This window comes from Chinchilla lanigera, unplaced genomic scaffold, assembly GCF_000276665.1.
Source record: "Chinchilla lanigera isolate Chin_1 unplaced genomic scaffold, ChiLan1.0 scaffold00014, whole genome shotgun sequence".
In the NCBI taxonomy this organism is placed as follows: domain Eukaryota; kingdom Metazoa; phylum Chordata; class Mammalia; order Rodentia; family Chinchillidae; genus Chinchilla; species Chinchilla lanigera.
This window is the reverse complement of record NW_004955415.1, coordinates 17,990,649-18,004,926: the sequence shown is the minus strand read 5'-3', so window position 1 is coordinate 18,004,926 and position 14,278 is coordinate 17,990,649. Positions and strand designations below refer to the sequence as shown.

The 14,278-nt window shown below is 36.6% G+C and overlaps 1 protein-coding gene across 2 annotated transcripts in view; it reads left to right on the top strand.

Moving 5' to 3' along the window:
• The window catches only part of Hao1 (hydroxyacid oxidase (glycolate oxidase) 1), a 53,361-nt gene that overhangs the window by 30,225 nt on the left and 8,858 nt on the right, over positions 1 to 14,278 (top strand). For both annotated transcript variants that reach the window (XM_005380860.1, XM_005380859.1), the window contains exons 4-5: positions 2,005 to 2,180; positions 12,487 to 12,578. In XM_005380860.1, the coding sequence (XP_005380917.1) occupies positions 2,005 to 2,180; positions 12,487 to 12,578 (268 nt within the window). The remainder of the gene's footprint in view (positions 1 to 2,004; positions 2,181 to 12,486; positions 12,579 to 14,278) is intronic.

The following is a 14,278-nucleotide window of genomic DNA, read 5'->3' as shown; positions in this document are numbered from 1 at the left end:
AAACAGGCAAAGAAATGAAGGTGTTGATAACTGGAAAGCACACGCCCTTGTCAAAGTTATCTAGAAAATCAGGAAAGACTGAGTCAGCAGGCAGACAGCTTCCGAGGGAACAGGTAAATGGAGGAAGGATGGAGGGCGAGACTGACAGCTCATCTGCTGAGAGACATTCTCTAATCCCCGTGCCCACCACTCCATCACAGCAGGGCAGGTAAAAGGGCCTCCAGGGACAGCAGATGGGGAGGCCGATAACACATTTTATTGCAGTTCCAATCTCCACTAGGAGGGCATTGGAAGTTTTTCCTGTGCAATAGCCAGGATTCAACTCGTCTAAATGTAGGCACAAGTGTCTGTAGACAAGAAAATAAAATCGGGGCTTTCACAGGTCTTTTAGCTAACCCTGACTAGAAGGAGTTAAAAATAAACTATGAGAAAGATTCCCCTGGGAAGTAAGAAAAAAAAAAAAAAAACAGGTAAAGAAAGGAACTGAATGACCTTAGGAACTGCACCAAGAGCCCAGAGAAGGAGCTGACAGGCAGGACACAGAGAAAAAGCCAGGTGTAGCTGGGCGTGGTGGCGCATGCCTATAATCCCAGCACTCGGGAGGCTGAGGCAGGCGGATCATTGTGAGTTCAAGGCCAGCCTGGGCTACAAAGTGAGTTTAAGGCCAGCCTGAACTGCATAACAAGACCCTCTCTCAAAAAGACCAAAAAAAAAAAAAAAAAAAAAAAAAAAAGAAAAAGAAAAAGCCAGGTGTACAAATGATAAGCTGCCCCCACCTCCAATAAAATATAGGGGAAACAAAGGTGGGGCTGACTAACTTTAAGGCAGTGTGTATGTCCTCACACCTATGCACATGTGTGTGTGTATTCATTCTGGAGTCACTATACTATTCACTCTAGAGTCATTATACAGTACAATAGATATCCACATACCTCCTTACTAACTCTAAGCTAGCCATAAATAAGACATTCCTTTGCCACGTAGCCATCCAGCCCAAAGGTAAGGCCTTAAAAGGTAGGTAAGGCCTTAAAAGGTAGGTAAGGGAGAAGTAACCAAAAAGACAGAAAGAAGTTGCCCACAGATCCCCAGAAGAAATGAGGTTAGGCAAAGATGTCTGGAGGAAGCCAAGCCGTGTATGGCAAATTTTAGGTAGAGGGGAACAAGTCACCTCCCCTGCTACAAAAACAGTGGAGGACAAAGGGCCCATGTGTCCTCCATCTTTCTGGAGCCCACTGCCCTGATTCTTTCTTATCAGGGTAGCTATTTTCTCCTTTCTCCCCTGTTTTCTTTATGAAATGTCTTTTCCTTAAGCTTTGTCCCTCTAATTTACTACTGGGGCTGAAGTATGATCCTGGTGGGCTGCTTGAACAGCAGAGTAGTGATTTCTGTCCACAAATGCAACATAAGCAAAGAGAATATAATTAGGAGTCCAATCAAGAGACCCAGGTTGACATCCAACTTCTGTCACTTACTAATTTTATTCTTGGGGCATCTCATTCTACACTTCCAGGTTTATTTTCTATGTAAAGTAGAAACCATGGAGAATCAACTTTACTACCTAAAAGCCTTCTGAAAATATGACAGTATGGGTACAAAAAGCCTTTTGTGAATTATAAATCACCATACAGGTGTTTTTCACTATGATTAACTTATACTACTGGGTGAAAATAGCATCTAGTCTATTGTCTATATTCACTAACCAGCTTAAACAGGAAATATTTGAACAGGGCTATGTATTTTTCCTTGAAATTGATTTGTTTGTAGAAACACGTGTGTTTGAAGTAAACTTTAGGTGACCAATTAACAGCACAGGATTGTCACACTTAGCCTAGAGTCCTACATGAAAATATGGAAAATATGCATCCAACACACGCGTATGTCATTGAAATGAGATGAGTCAGTTGATTTGAGAAGGGTCACTTATCTGTTATTCATTGAATCAATTGCTGTGCAGATGTCTTTGACTTGGGGAATTTTCTCATTTTATGTATCTTGTTATTTCAGGATGAAAAATTTCGAAAGCAATGATTTAGCATTTTCTCCTAAGGAAAATTTTGGTGACAACAGTGGACTTGCTGAGTATGTGGCAAAAGCTATAGACCCATCTATTAGCTGGGAGGACATCACATGGCTGAGGGGACTGACGTCACTGCCCCTTGTGGCCAAGGGCATTTTGAGAGGTGTGTTCATTTGTATCTACCAGCCCATCCTGATTTTATGGTCCCTTATGGATAGGGTCATGATATTTTTGAGGGGAATAAATCAGGAAAAATTATCACAGAAATCAAAAGAGACATTCTGACTTCCATCCTCTCTTTTTGTTGTTAGCAAACAAGTATCTCTCCCTCCTTAGGTAAGATTTTGAAACAGAGTGAACTCTTACTCAGTAAAACATTATCTTTTTCAAAGCGTGGGGATATCATTGTCTTATTTGGGAGCTGTTAGTCATGGAAGTTGGCAAATCTTGGTAGAACATTATGAGTTCATTACTTTATCCAAAGGCTTCCATAATTACTTTCAGACCAAAGAAATCCCAGGGATATTGTTTCAATAGTCAGACCTGTTTTAAAAAACTTTCCTCTTTTTCTTGTGCTACCTCCAAGTACCAGGAGTCATTTTTGAATGTGATAAAATCTATACCATCTCTCTGTGGAGAATGTTGGACTAGGACAGTAGAATCCACAATTGTCAGGTCATAGATATTGAGACATTGGCTGTTACTCTAGCATTCACCTTTGTTCAGATTCCACAGGGAGTAACAGTGATCATCATAACTTTGAATTACAAATATGTTTGCCCACAAAAGTGATTTTCTTTGCCTTTGGAAACATTTTTAAGTATAGTTAAAGAGATAATAATGAAAGCACTTTAAAAAACTAGAATGTTTGAGTATGTGATTCTGGGAAGAATTTATTAATTTTTCCCAGGATTTAATAATATAGACTCAAATATTCTTCATAGATTTTGCTTCAACATGTGTAAGTCACATGGTTTCCATGCATAAAACTTTAAGGATGGCACCTATTTTGAATATTTAATCTTGTGGATGCAAAAATCAAGCTCAGAAAATGTGGGGCCAATGCACCTCTTCAGTAATGGGGTAATAAAACAGATCTATCTTAACTTCCACAAAAAACATTGTTATACTGTTTCCTATCATCATGGTCCTGATTTACATTTTCTGTGGCTTTCATACTTCAGTGAATATATCCTAGTTTATATAACCTTTGCACTACTGTTGTCACTCATAAATTAATGCTACTTCCTGTGACATACTCCATTGTAGGGACTAAAGGACATTTACCCAAAGGTTCTGTGCCATTCATTCATTCTCATTCGCTTACTCAATCTTTCATTCTCTAAACATTTATTATGCTTAGTTTATACTCAATTAAAAAAATAAGGGGCTGGGGATTTAGCTCAGTAGCACAGTGCTTGTCTGGCAAGCACAAGGTCATGAGTTCGATTCCTGGTACCGGGAAAAAAACAATTAATAATCTGAGGTCCTTGGCCAAAAGTAGATCCTATTTTTGTAGAAGATAGACTCACAAACAAGCACTTTTGGTACAAAAAAGTAGCATAGATGTTGAGACAGAATTCTTTGCAGTATGAGGCAGTGACTTTAAAATGGGTATGGACAATTATAAGCCTGGGTAAGGAAAGGCTTCCTTTAAGAATGAAACGTGGTGCTTTTGTTTTGACAGGATACTAGGTCAACAGACTATTTTAGAATGGAATAGTAGCAGAGTAAAGCAGATACTGGTAACAATTTATGCAACATGTAAGCTGTGTGTATTAGTCACTGTGATAAAATACTTCACATGCACAATTTGTGGGAAGAGAGGGTTAATTTGGCTCACAGTTTCAGTGGGTTCAGTCACTGGTAGACTGGCTCCAAGGCAGAAACCTCATGGTGGAAGGAATGGTACAAGAAAGCTGCTCACTCCATGGAAGCTAGGAAGCTGACAGAGAAAGGAGAAACTGAGGACAGGAATACATCCTGCTAATTCACACTCTCAGTGGCCTGCCCTTTCCAACTAGGCCCTGCCTCTGAGACTTTTGGAAGCTATTTTAGAGGTAAACCATAATACCATAATAGAGAATGCAGACATAAGGTGGTCAAGAACCGTTTCAGAGTCTCAGTCAGAGAAACCACTTCATCAGAGTAACATCTTAGAAAATTTTTGCCTTGTACAATGAACCAAATGGATGGAGGTAGACAAATTGAAGTCAGGCAAGGATATTTAGGAACTGTTGTTGCCCAAGCATGAGATGATTATGGACTGACCTAGAATAATGTCAGGGAAGGGACTGACAAACTGTCATTGAATTACAAGATTAATACAGTCAATTACAGATCTGGCCCAAAAGAACTGGCTTGAAAACACTATGGAAAAATACAATTTTATTCCAGGCTCCAAATTTAATCCTGGTTAAACAGAGAACAAAATCTTATAAATATAAGTGTTATCCATTTTCTTTTTAACCAACTTTTCAATTTTGGATTCTCAATATATATAATTTTTTACAACTTCACTCTTTATGATATGATGCAAATCCATTAAATTAGATTTACTATTGTGTTACACTGAAAAATACTTTGGCATCTAGAACTTTAGTCTGTTATCATCTTATCTCAAATTATCACAAGTATTACCATGATCACCTCTCTTTTCTCCTCACTCATATGGACCCTCTGGCTTAATCTACCCATTGTCACACTTTACACACACTAAATAGCTCAGCTATTTTTTCTTTTTTTTAGATGAAATCCTCAGCAGAAACTATGAGTTGAAATAATTAGAAAAAAATGTAAAATGCAAGATATAAGATACAGAGAATGGAAATTTAGTATTTGAAAGAAAATTATTTATTTATACATGCAAAGTTTACATTGCCAGATTATTCTGTAATTATTTATTTCACTTATTTAACAAACAAAAATCATCTCCATGATAACAACTGCATGAAGTAACACATATGCCCAATCTGGATATGCAGGAGGTCAGTCTTGGGAAATCTAATTTTCTCCATTTCAAGGTCTTCATCAGAAGTCACATGGGGTTAACTGAGAGATACCCACTTCTTTCATTTTCTTTTTACTAGAAATATGCAAGTTATGTTTGCAGGGATGCGAAATCATGAGCAGCTGGAAAGATCTAGATGAAACAATTCACTCTTACTACCAGTTTTAGAGTTGCATTTGAATGAATACATGTTGGAATGCAAGATGTAATCTTTTGCTGTGGTTAAACTCTGCCCTTGGAGAGTATCAACACAAGTTCCAAACATACACTTCAGACAGGATTTGGCCTTCACCAGAACACACACTAATGAACAAATGGCTTTTATGAGCAAAGACATGATGCTTTTCAAAATTCCTTTTCTCTGCTCTTTGACATGGCTCTGTCTTCCTTCCATTATAATTTTTTGTTTTTGAGAAACCATTCTCTTATAAACTCTTTTCAGATAGATGGATAGATAGATAGTATTCAAGATATTCTCATAGAATATTCACTTAGAATCCCTGGAGTATGTTAAAAACTGTGCCATGTATCTAGGATTTAGTTACTAAACTGAAAGTCAGTATCAAGTTGGAGTCCCCTGTCAAAAGCTGTAAGGGCTTAAAGTTAAATTTTGAGAATTTGTATTTCACATTTGTATTTTAGATTAAATATAGAAATAGTGTAATAAGATAACAAACAGTGCTATTACCTATTCACTATTATGTTTCTCAGTCAAGCTGTATATTAAGTGGCAAATTAACAAATAAGGAATGTCACATCGGATTACTGAAGATATTAGCTGGACATAGTGGTGTATACTTGTAACCCTAACACTCTGGGAAGCTGAGGCAGGAATGTTCTAAATTTGAACCTAATCTAGGTAATTTAGTGATTTAGTGAGACTACATTTCAAAATAAAAAAGAATACAGTAAAAAAAATCAAAGATTATAAACATTTTTCTAAGTTAGAACATTTTGACCATCACATGCAGGGAAAATGTTTTTCTGTACAGGTTACAAAATAAACAAATCAATAAAAACCCAATAAAATGTAAAACTCCAGAGAAACTTTGTAAACAGTTAGTGAAAAGGGCCTCGTTTTGGTCATGTAATATTCTTACTTGTGGGTTTCTTTATCAAGTCAGGGTTCCATACTCTGAGCAAACTATCCTGTTACTTGCCTGAGCATTCTCCGCACTGCCTGGAGAACATGGAAACCCAGTTGAAATGATAGAAAATAACAAAGTGTTTTGAAAGCAGCCTTTTAAACAATTTCTTTTTTATTTTAAAGAGGATAGTAAATGAGAAACAAACAAATAAGCAAAAAATAGAACAGTAGCAGCATACCAGTATCATGAACACAAACAAATCAGACCAAGAGCATTCAAAGTGATACAGGGTCTATTGTCTCCTTGGTATATGAACCAAAAAGACTAGGTAAAACTCAAAGTGTACAATAGATGATAGGAAAGGGAAAGATTGCTCAAAGGAAGGAACGACTGGGATGAGGGAAAGAAGGAAAAGAAAGAAGGAAGGCAAAATATAAATATATATATGAATAGCTGCGATAAACTGTATTGCTAATGTCTGATGGTGTATTGAAAAGAACAGTTAATGCTCACAATTTTTTCTGTTCTGATCGATTTTGCATGCTTGTGTCTGGTGATCTGAACAACTGATCTGAAGGTAACAGTATGCACTGGAATTACAATGGTGATCTCCTACCATCTTGTCTTGTGATACTCTGTATTACCTCTAATGTTTTATCAAAGAATTATTTTCTTATTCTTTTTAATGATTTGAGCAATCTTTCATTCTTACATCTGGCAAACTGAGCAATGTAGTTGAGGATAGCTATATGTAATGTAACAACCACTGTTGATTCATGTTATTTTGTAAGCAGTGTTTATTTCAAATAAAAGACTTTTTATAATCACCCTCATGGAAGAAACTCCATTGTTACAGCAGGATTCAGGTTGACTCACATCCAGCATCCAGCAAATAGAACTTCCCCACCTGCTTATCTTTATGCTTCTTGCATCATCAGATGAAAACAACAATAGTTCATATTTGTCTGAGTGCTCATCACATGTCAGGCATTGTCTAAACATTCAGCTCATTTAATCTACAAACCATTCTCATGTAGATTGCTGTCTTCATTTTGATGGGTTAGAACAGTGATACCCAGGAATATTAAGAAACACACGACTTACACAGCAAGACAGCAGCTACTCTGGCTTAAATCCAGGTGTCCAGTGATTTAACCGTTGCAGTTAATCATGTCTTCCTACTGTATAGGATCTGTTTATTGATAATATTTGATTTCCCAAAGCATAGGTTCTAGTTACATGATTGCAAACTTAGAATAAGTTTGTATAAAACTGAGTATAAACTGGAGAACTATATGTTCACTTATGGGGTTCATAAAATATAATTCACTTATTTTGGTTCTTTAAAACTGTATTTGATATTTTGTGTTATTTACAGAACTAATATCCAGAACATAATGTACCAATTTCCGAATATAATATCACATTGTTTCTTAAGGTTATTTATGTCTATCTCTAGAAGTTAAAAAAAAAATCCCACTACATTGGTTTGTTAGGGAGATAAAGGTCATGCAAATCTGAGCACTGAGAGGCGATATAGGGCATTTGGATAGTTAAGTTAGTTAAATTACTTAAAGGTACAGAAAAATAAAATTCTTAATAAATTCTTAGTAAATTTCTTAGTCACACTGCCACATTGCAGGTGGGTACCGTGTGGAACTACACAAATCTGCACCATTATAGCATTACTAAAATTTCTACCAGACAGCTATGTATACTCTTGGAGAAACATTTTCTAATATGTTTTAAACAACAGTGTATTTTGGACTTCAGGTTCCAAATGATGGACTGAATGTATATGTGCTCTCTTACCAAACTCAGGACAAACCTGAAGTTCAACACCTCCCGTGACAGCAAAGCAAATGAAGAGGAAGAACACAAGTAGTTGAGAAAGTTCAAGAAATTTACAATAGAAACAAAATGTCAGGGAGCATGATGACAGAAAAAGAAAGAAAGAAAGAAAATGCAAAGAAAACTGCACCTCAGAATAGCATCTCCGGATGCCCTAGAGGAATTAGGGGCAAATTATGCAATAAAATGCTCAGAGCCAAGTGAGTAGTCTGTAGGGTGGGAGAGGTGAAGAGGAGGCTGGAAGTGTAGGGACTGACTGACGGTTTTTTGAAGCTGTTATACCATCCTGCAATCCTGCTCAACCCCAGCCCTTCCATGCAACTGTGGGCAACTCCGCATTCTCAACAAGGAGACGGTAGCACGGCCCTTTCCACAGAAACAAATTAATGCCTGAGTGCAACATATGGGTGGTAGCATTTACAGTATGTAACGACGCTGTCCTCATTCTGACACTTGAGAAGCTCATGATCCAACAGCCTCTTAGTTGACATTTCTTCCTTTTTCCCACATTGAGCTTGAAGAAAGAATTTCCACTCCAGGAAAAGACTTGGCAGGAAGGAAATTGATTTACAAAACAGCCCAGAAATCTTATAGCAGCTCCTCAATCTTTCTTCCCTACATATGCGTGGAAAATTTAGCACCACAGGAATATCAGAAACACCAGAACAACATGATTTCTTCTATATAAGAAATCTAAAGTGTATATATATATATATATATATATATATATATACACACACACACACACACACAGATCGGGGGAGAGAGACAGAATGCAGAAGAGAGATAAATAAGAAGGAGAACTTGAAATATTTCCCCAAATTACATATTCCCTTGTTTCAAAAATATTTTAATATATATGCTAATTTGTTTCATTTATAATACTAGTTTATCCTAGTCCATGGAGAAGACAGTTTTGTATTATTATCTGTTAGTTTCTCTTTTGTAAGAATCATTTTAGTTTATGTCTTGCACTTTGAGTATGAGTTACTGCTTTGAAGATAATGATACACAGTATATTGATCACTGTTATTCTCTTATTATTTTGTTATGAAATTTTATTTTTGTAAAATAAGAAAAGGGAAAAAAGGGAAACTCATTCTTCTTCCCAAAGTGGGGGAAAGACCAAGATACGTCTTTAAAAACATGACATAAAAGGCAGAAGAAATAAAATAAAAAAAAACTTTAAGAAAATCAATGAATCTGAAAATACACTATAATCAGATGTTTTCTGTGAAAATAAAAGTATAAAAAAGAACTAGTAATTAAATATATGATTTCTAATTGTTTTTTTACAAAGAAAGTTCTCAAAGATTAAAAATCACATTTCTTGTTTTGTTTTTGTTTTTCTCCGGTACCGGGAACTGAACTCACGACCTTGGGCTTGCCAGGCAGGCGCTTTTGCCGCTGAGCTAAATCCCCAGCCCCCAAAATCACATTTCTAAAGTTACAAATGAAATGATTGAATAGTTAAACTACAGTCAACGACATTTTCCAAAATGTAAAACAATGACAACAGTAAGACAAATGAAAAGTGACTACTGGATGACAGACCCAAGTATCACTTCAGAATGTCTGATATCCCACCAAGAGAGTTACCATGTAGCAGAAACATAAGATCAAGGAGGAGTTATTAAAAATAGGCAAATTCTGAATCTTGGTGGCATAAATCATTAGAATGAAGAAATGAATTACACCTTACCACATTCCTTGTGAAGTGGTAACAAAATAAAATGCGCATAGAGAAAATGTACACAGAACTATTTAATTGTAAAAGAATGCATGTCAGACTGGCAGCAGTCTTCAAATCCACAATAGTACTAGAAGACAAGGGAGTAATGTCAAAGGTTTCTGAGAAGAATGACTGCTCGGCTGAGAATGTCCAACTCAATGAATGTAATCATCACCCAGACATGCAAAGATACTCAGATACTGCTTTATGTCCTATGAATCCTTCTGTAGGCACTTGTGAAGGCATGCACCACAAACAAATGAAAATATAAATCACATGAGGGCAAACATCAGAGTGTAAGATATTCAGCAGAGACACTAGAAACAACCCTATAGGTTAAAGGTAAGATGAAGAGGCCTGGGAGTAACTGCCGCAGAATGGCAAGTAAGTAGTGGGCTCCATGCAGTTGCCTCTGGGGAGATAACACAATGATTTGAACAGGTTAGATAGAAGAATTGAAAGGTTTGAAGAATCAATGCATAAAAAAGAAAGATAGAAAATTAGGAACCTAGGAAAAGAATGCTGTGTAATAAGGTATGTATGTTTCAATCACAAAATAACAATAAAATGTAAAATCTAAAGCGATCAATGGTATGAGAAAAAGTAATTTTATGACTTTTTTACATGAATATAACATATTTTTATCATAACATTACCCCATTACCCTCTCTTACCTTGCAATCTTAAGGCTAAGTCTCTCCCCCCATGAGTGGCTCAGAAATCCTCAGCGAGATCTCACAGGATTCACGAATGCTTGGAGTAAAATAGATAGTGAAGAACAATCTCATACAAACACACTATATATTTGACATAAAATGAAAATACCTCACATGGAGTAAATAACAAAGTGCCTAACAATACACAGGCTTACAGTTGAATAAATAATATGCAAATTACAGTTGCTCTTTTAATTACATGGGATTGTGCCTTAATAAATATCCTAGCTGGGTCTACTCCCATCTGACAGGCTCAGAACACTTCTATTAGCCTACAGTTAAGCAAAGTCATCTAACACAAAACCTAGTTTATAAAAAAGTGCTAAATACCTCTTGAAATTTATTGACTACTTGTTTCCAAAATGTGCGGCTGATGTAGTATCTTGTGGAGTGTTGGTTGTTTGTCCTTGTGACCCTGTGGCTGACGGTGAATTGCGGGCTGCTACTCTTGGCTGGCATATGATGGTGTTGCACTGCTTATTGCTAGCTCAGCAAAGATCAGAATTCAAAACTTGACTTGGTCTCTACTGAATGATATCACACCCTTGCAAAGTTTAAAAATTTATAAGCCAAGCCACTGGAAATTGGAGACTATCTAGAGTTGGTAAATGCTGGCAATTCATAAATCAGATGGCTTTCCATATTATTTCATTGCTTTTTGGAGTTTGCCATAGCATTCCTGAAAGATAGAGTTAATAACGATAATAACAATCACAGTAATGGGCCTCAGGCATCTGAGTCTGCCATGACGAAATACCGTGTACTAGGTGGACTGCAAAACAGAAATTCATTTTCTTATGGTTCTGGAGGATAGTGGTCTGGATTTAGGGTGCCAGCATGGATAGTTTCCATGGCTCTCCCCTCGGTTTACAGATGACTGCCTTCTCTCTGTTGCTCATATTATCTCTTTTGTTTTTATGCAAGGGCTGAGGGAAGTTATTCATTGTGGTGTTCTTCCTATGAAGGCACATATCTCAGGGGACCCCAATCTCATGAATCATCCAATCCTAATTACCCACCAAAGATTCCCATCTCCAAACACCATTCTGTGCAGTTAGGGCTTTAGCTTATAAATTTTGGAGAACACATTCAGCCTGTCTAACATAGCTTTAACATTTATATGTACCTCCAATTTTAGAAAAAATATTATTATCATTATTTAAAAATGGGAGTAGCTCACTAGTAGTATTCTCAGAAATACAGTTGGAGTAAGTATGTATTGGCCTTAAACTTTACAACAATCAGAATTACAGAATTCTTCTGTGTATCTTTTAGAATTATTCCTAATTGCATCTGGCTTTGATTGCCATTGCTGAATTTATGGATATGTACAGTCTTCTATATCTTCATGCTTAATTGTTCAAAGACTGATTTCACCACAATTTTGAATCAGTTGTTTTACTTAATATTACATATTGCGTTTCAAATATGCGAACCAGCATCACTATCAAGATTCTACTGAAATATTTTATTACTAGGAACATGCTAAGAACAGTTAATTAGAATGTAAAATATTTTAAAGAATATGTTGGAAGTTTGTTTAAGTGAACATTAATGTATTATAAAAGCAAAGTTTCAGAATCAATATATTTTGAAGCTTGATTAGAAAAATATAACTTGAAATATTGAAGTTATAACAGTGTATATTGAAGAATGTTTTTGAAATAGACCTGTTCATTTCCTGTTACATTAAAAGTGCATACCATTTTATATACTGCTTCATGTTATTCAAATTGTAGAGGGACAGTTTTTCTAATTTGCTATCATCTTATTAATTTAAAAATACTTAGCAGGAGCAAATTTTTACACAGAAAAATGAATTTTAACTGCAGGACAATTTCCTATGTATTGATATTGCTATTTCATAATTAAATTATTATAAGCGTTAACATATTTTGGCCACTAGTAATATTCTATATCTAACCCTGGGACATATTTTTATACTAACAGTAGTGAACAAAGTGTATGTGTGTGAGAGATCAGCCTCTCTTTGACTAGAACTCTGAGGCCTCTAAGCACAAACCCTTTGTTAAGTTATAATTTTCACAGGATGGTTGTTTCCATCTTTCCAGGTGATGATGCCAGGGAGGCAGTTAAACGTGGTGTGGATGGGATCTTGGTGTCCAATCATGGGGCTCGACAACTCGACGGAGTGCCAGCCACTGTGAGTCTCTATATGTGCTGGAACTTCCTTTTGGAGTTCCCATTTCCATCTCAATTTTGACTCTCTGTGTGTCTGTTTCTGCTCTGTATGTGTTTTGTGTGAATGTTCAAGGTGAACTATGTGTGATCTCACACTTTAAATGGCATAGAATTACCTACATTTGCTAGTACAACAATTTTTAACTAGCACAATGCATTTATTTGTAAACTTACAACAAAATCCCTGTTAAGTAGCAAGACATTTGTGGGTAGGGCTTATTCTTGAGATCATAAGAACATCAGTAGGTATAATTTAAAGTGGAGTGTGAAAAGAAAGATTAAGTTATAAGAATCCAGAGAGTATAAACTAGTAAACAATTGAAGGAACTAGAAAAGGCTTTGGTGGAGCTTGAGATCTTGGCTGTAAATGTGACAAGAAGTCAGAAGAGGGATAGATTGGAATTTGGGGGAAAGGGGCACTGAGAATCTACACGGAGAATGTGGGGAACAGGGAAAGGTTAAGGAGTCCTGTGGCTCAGTAGAGGGGGAATCAAGTCGGCTTCAGATGGGCTGCTCTGGTTGAGTTGTGAAGGGCCTTTGATACACACTGGAATTACCAGGGGAAACTTAAAGAATCACAAAACCTAGACTGCACTCCAGATCAATGCTTCAGAATATCAGCATGAGGGGGAGACACATAGGTACCAGGAATTTTTTGAAGCTACCCAGGACTTTCCAATGTGCATTTCTGGTGTTTAGGCACTATATACATTGTGCTGGTCAAATCATAGTCTGGGATGTAGATAAAGAGTCAACGAAGCTGACCTCCATGGTACTGAGCTAGAACTATGCAGAGAACAATTTAGTTCCAAGGGAGCCCAAGGGCAAGGAAAGTAACAGAAGCTCTGGGCAAATTTTAGGATCAAGAACTGGCGAATGAGAAATGGATCAAAAGTCATGAAGACAGACACATACCTTTGGGTGGATTTAAGGAGTCTATGATCCAGAATGAGTGGGAGGAGTTAAAGGTGGGGTCTTAAAACTGATTCCTTTATGTGTAAATGAATGCTGCCTACTTGCAAGGGTTGGGCCATCTTCTACTTGAGAAAATTGAATTACAAGTACCTTTCAGCTCTGTTCTATCTCCACATGGACCCCTTATCTTTAGAGTTGTAAGCCTAAATGTGCAAATGGTTAAAAGAAGAGGATGTGCGAGAGCCATATTACTATTTGCAGCGTCTGGTGGGTTTGGTAGAGTCCTGAGAAGTAGTGTGAATATTATGAGTTGTTTCTCAGAAGAAAGAGCCTTGGTTAGCAGCAGTGTTGTAAATTGATTTTTGGCATGACAAGAGGCAAAGATGAAATACTGTAAGTGGTTTTGAAGGTTACTATTGACAGGGAAGTAGAAAGGGTACCTCTCCACTCCTGAGTGCAAGAAGGGGTTGACGTCTTTCTGAATCTTAGTTTTCTTACCTTTTAAAATTAGAGATCTATTGGGTGATTTGGTGCCTTTAATATGAGGAAGGCCAGCCAGAACCAGAACCCCAGTCCCGAGAAGATCTCAGCCTAATTGTTATGAATGATGTTATGTAGATAAAGTAAATGAGTATCACTGAACACAGTCTTAATAAATTACTAAATAATGTGGATAGACTTTCTAGACCATGACCTTTCTCTGGACAAGATCATTTTATATATATATATATATATATATATATATAT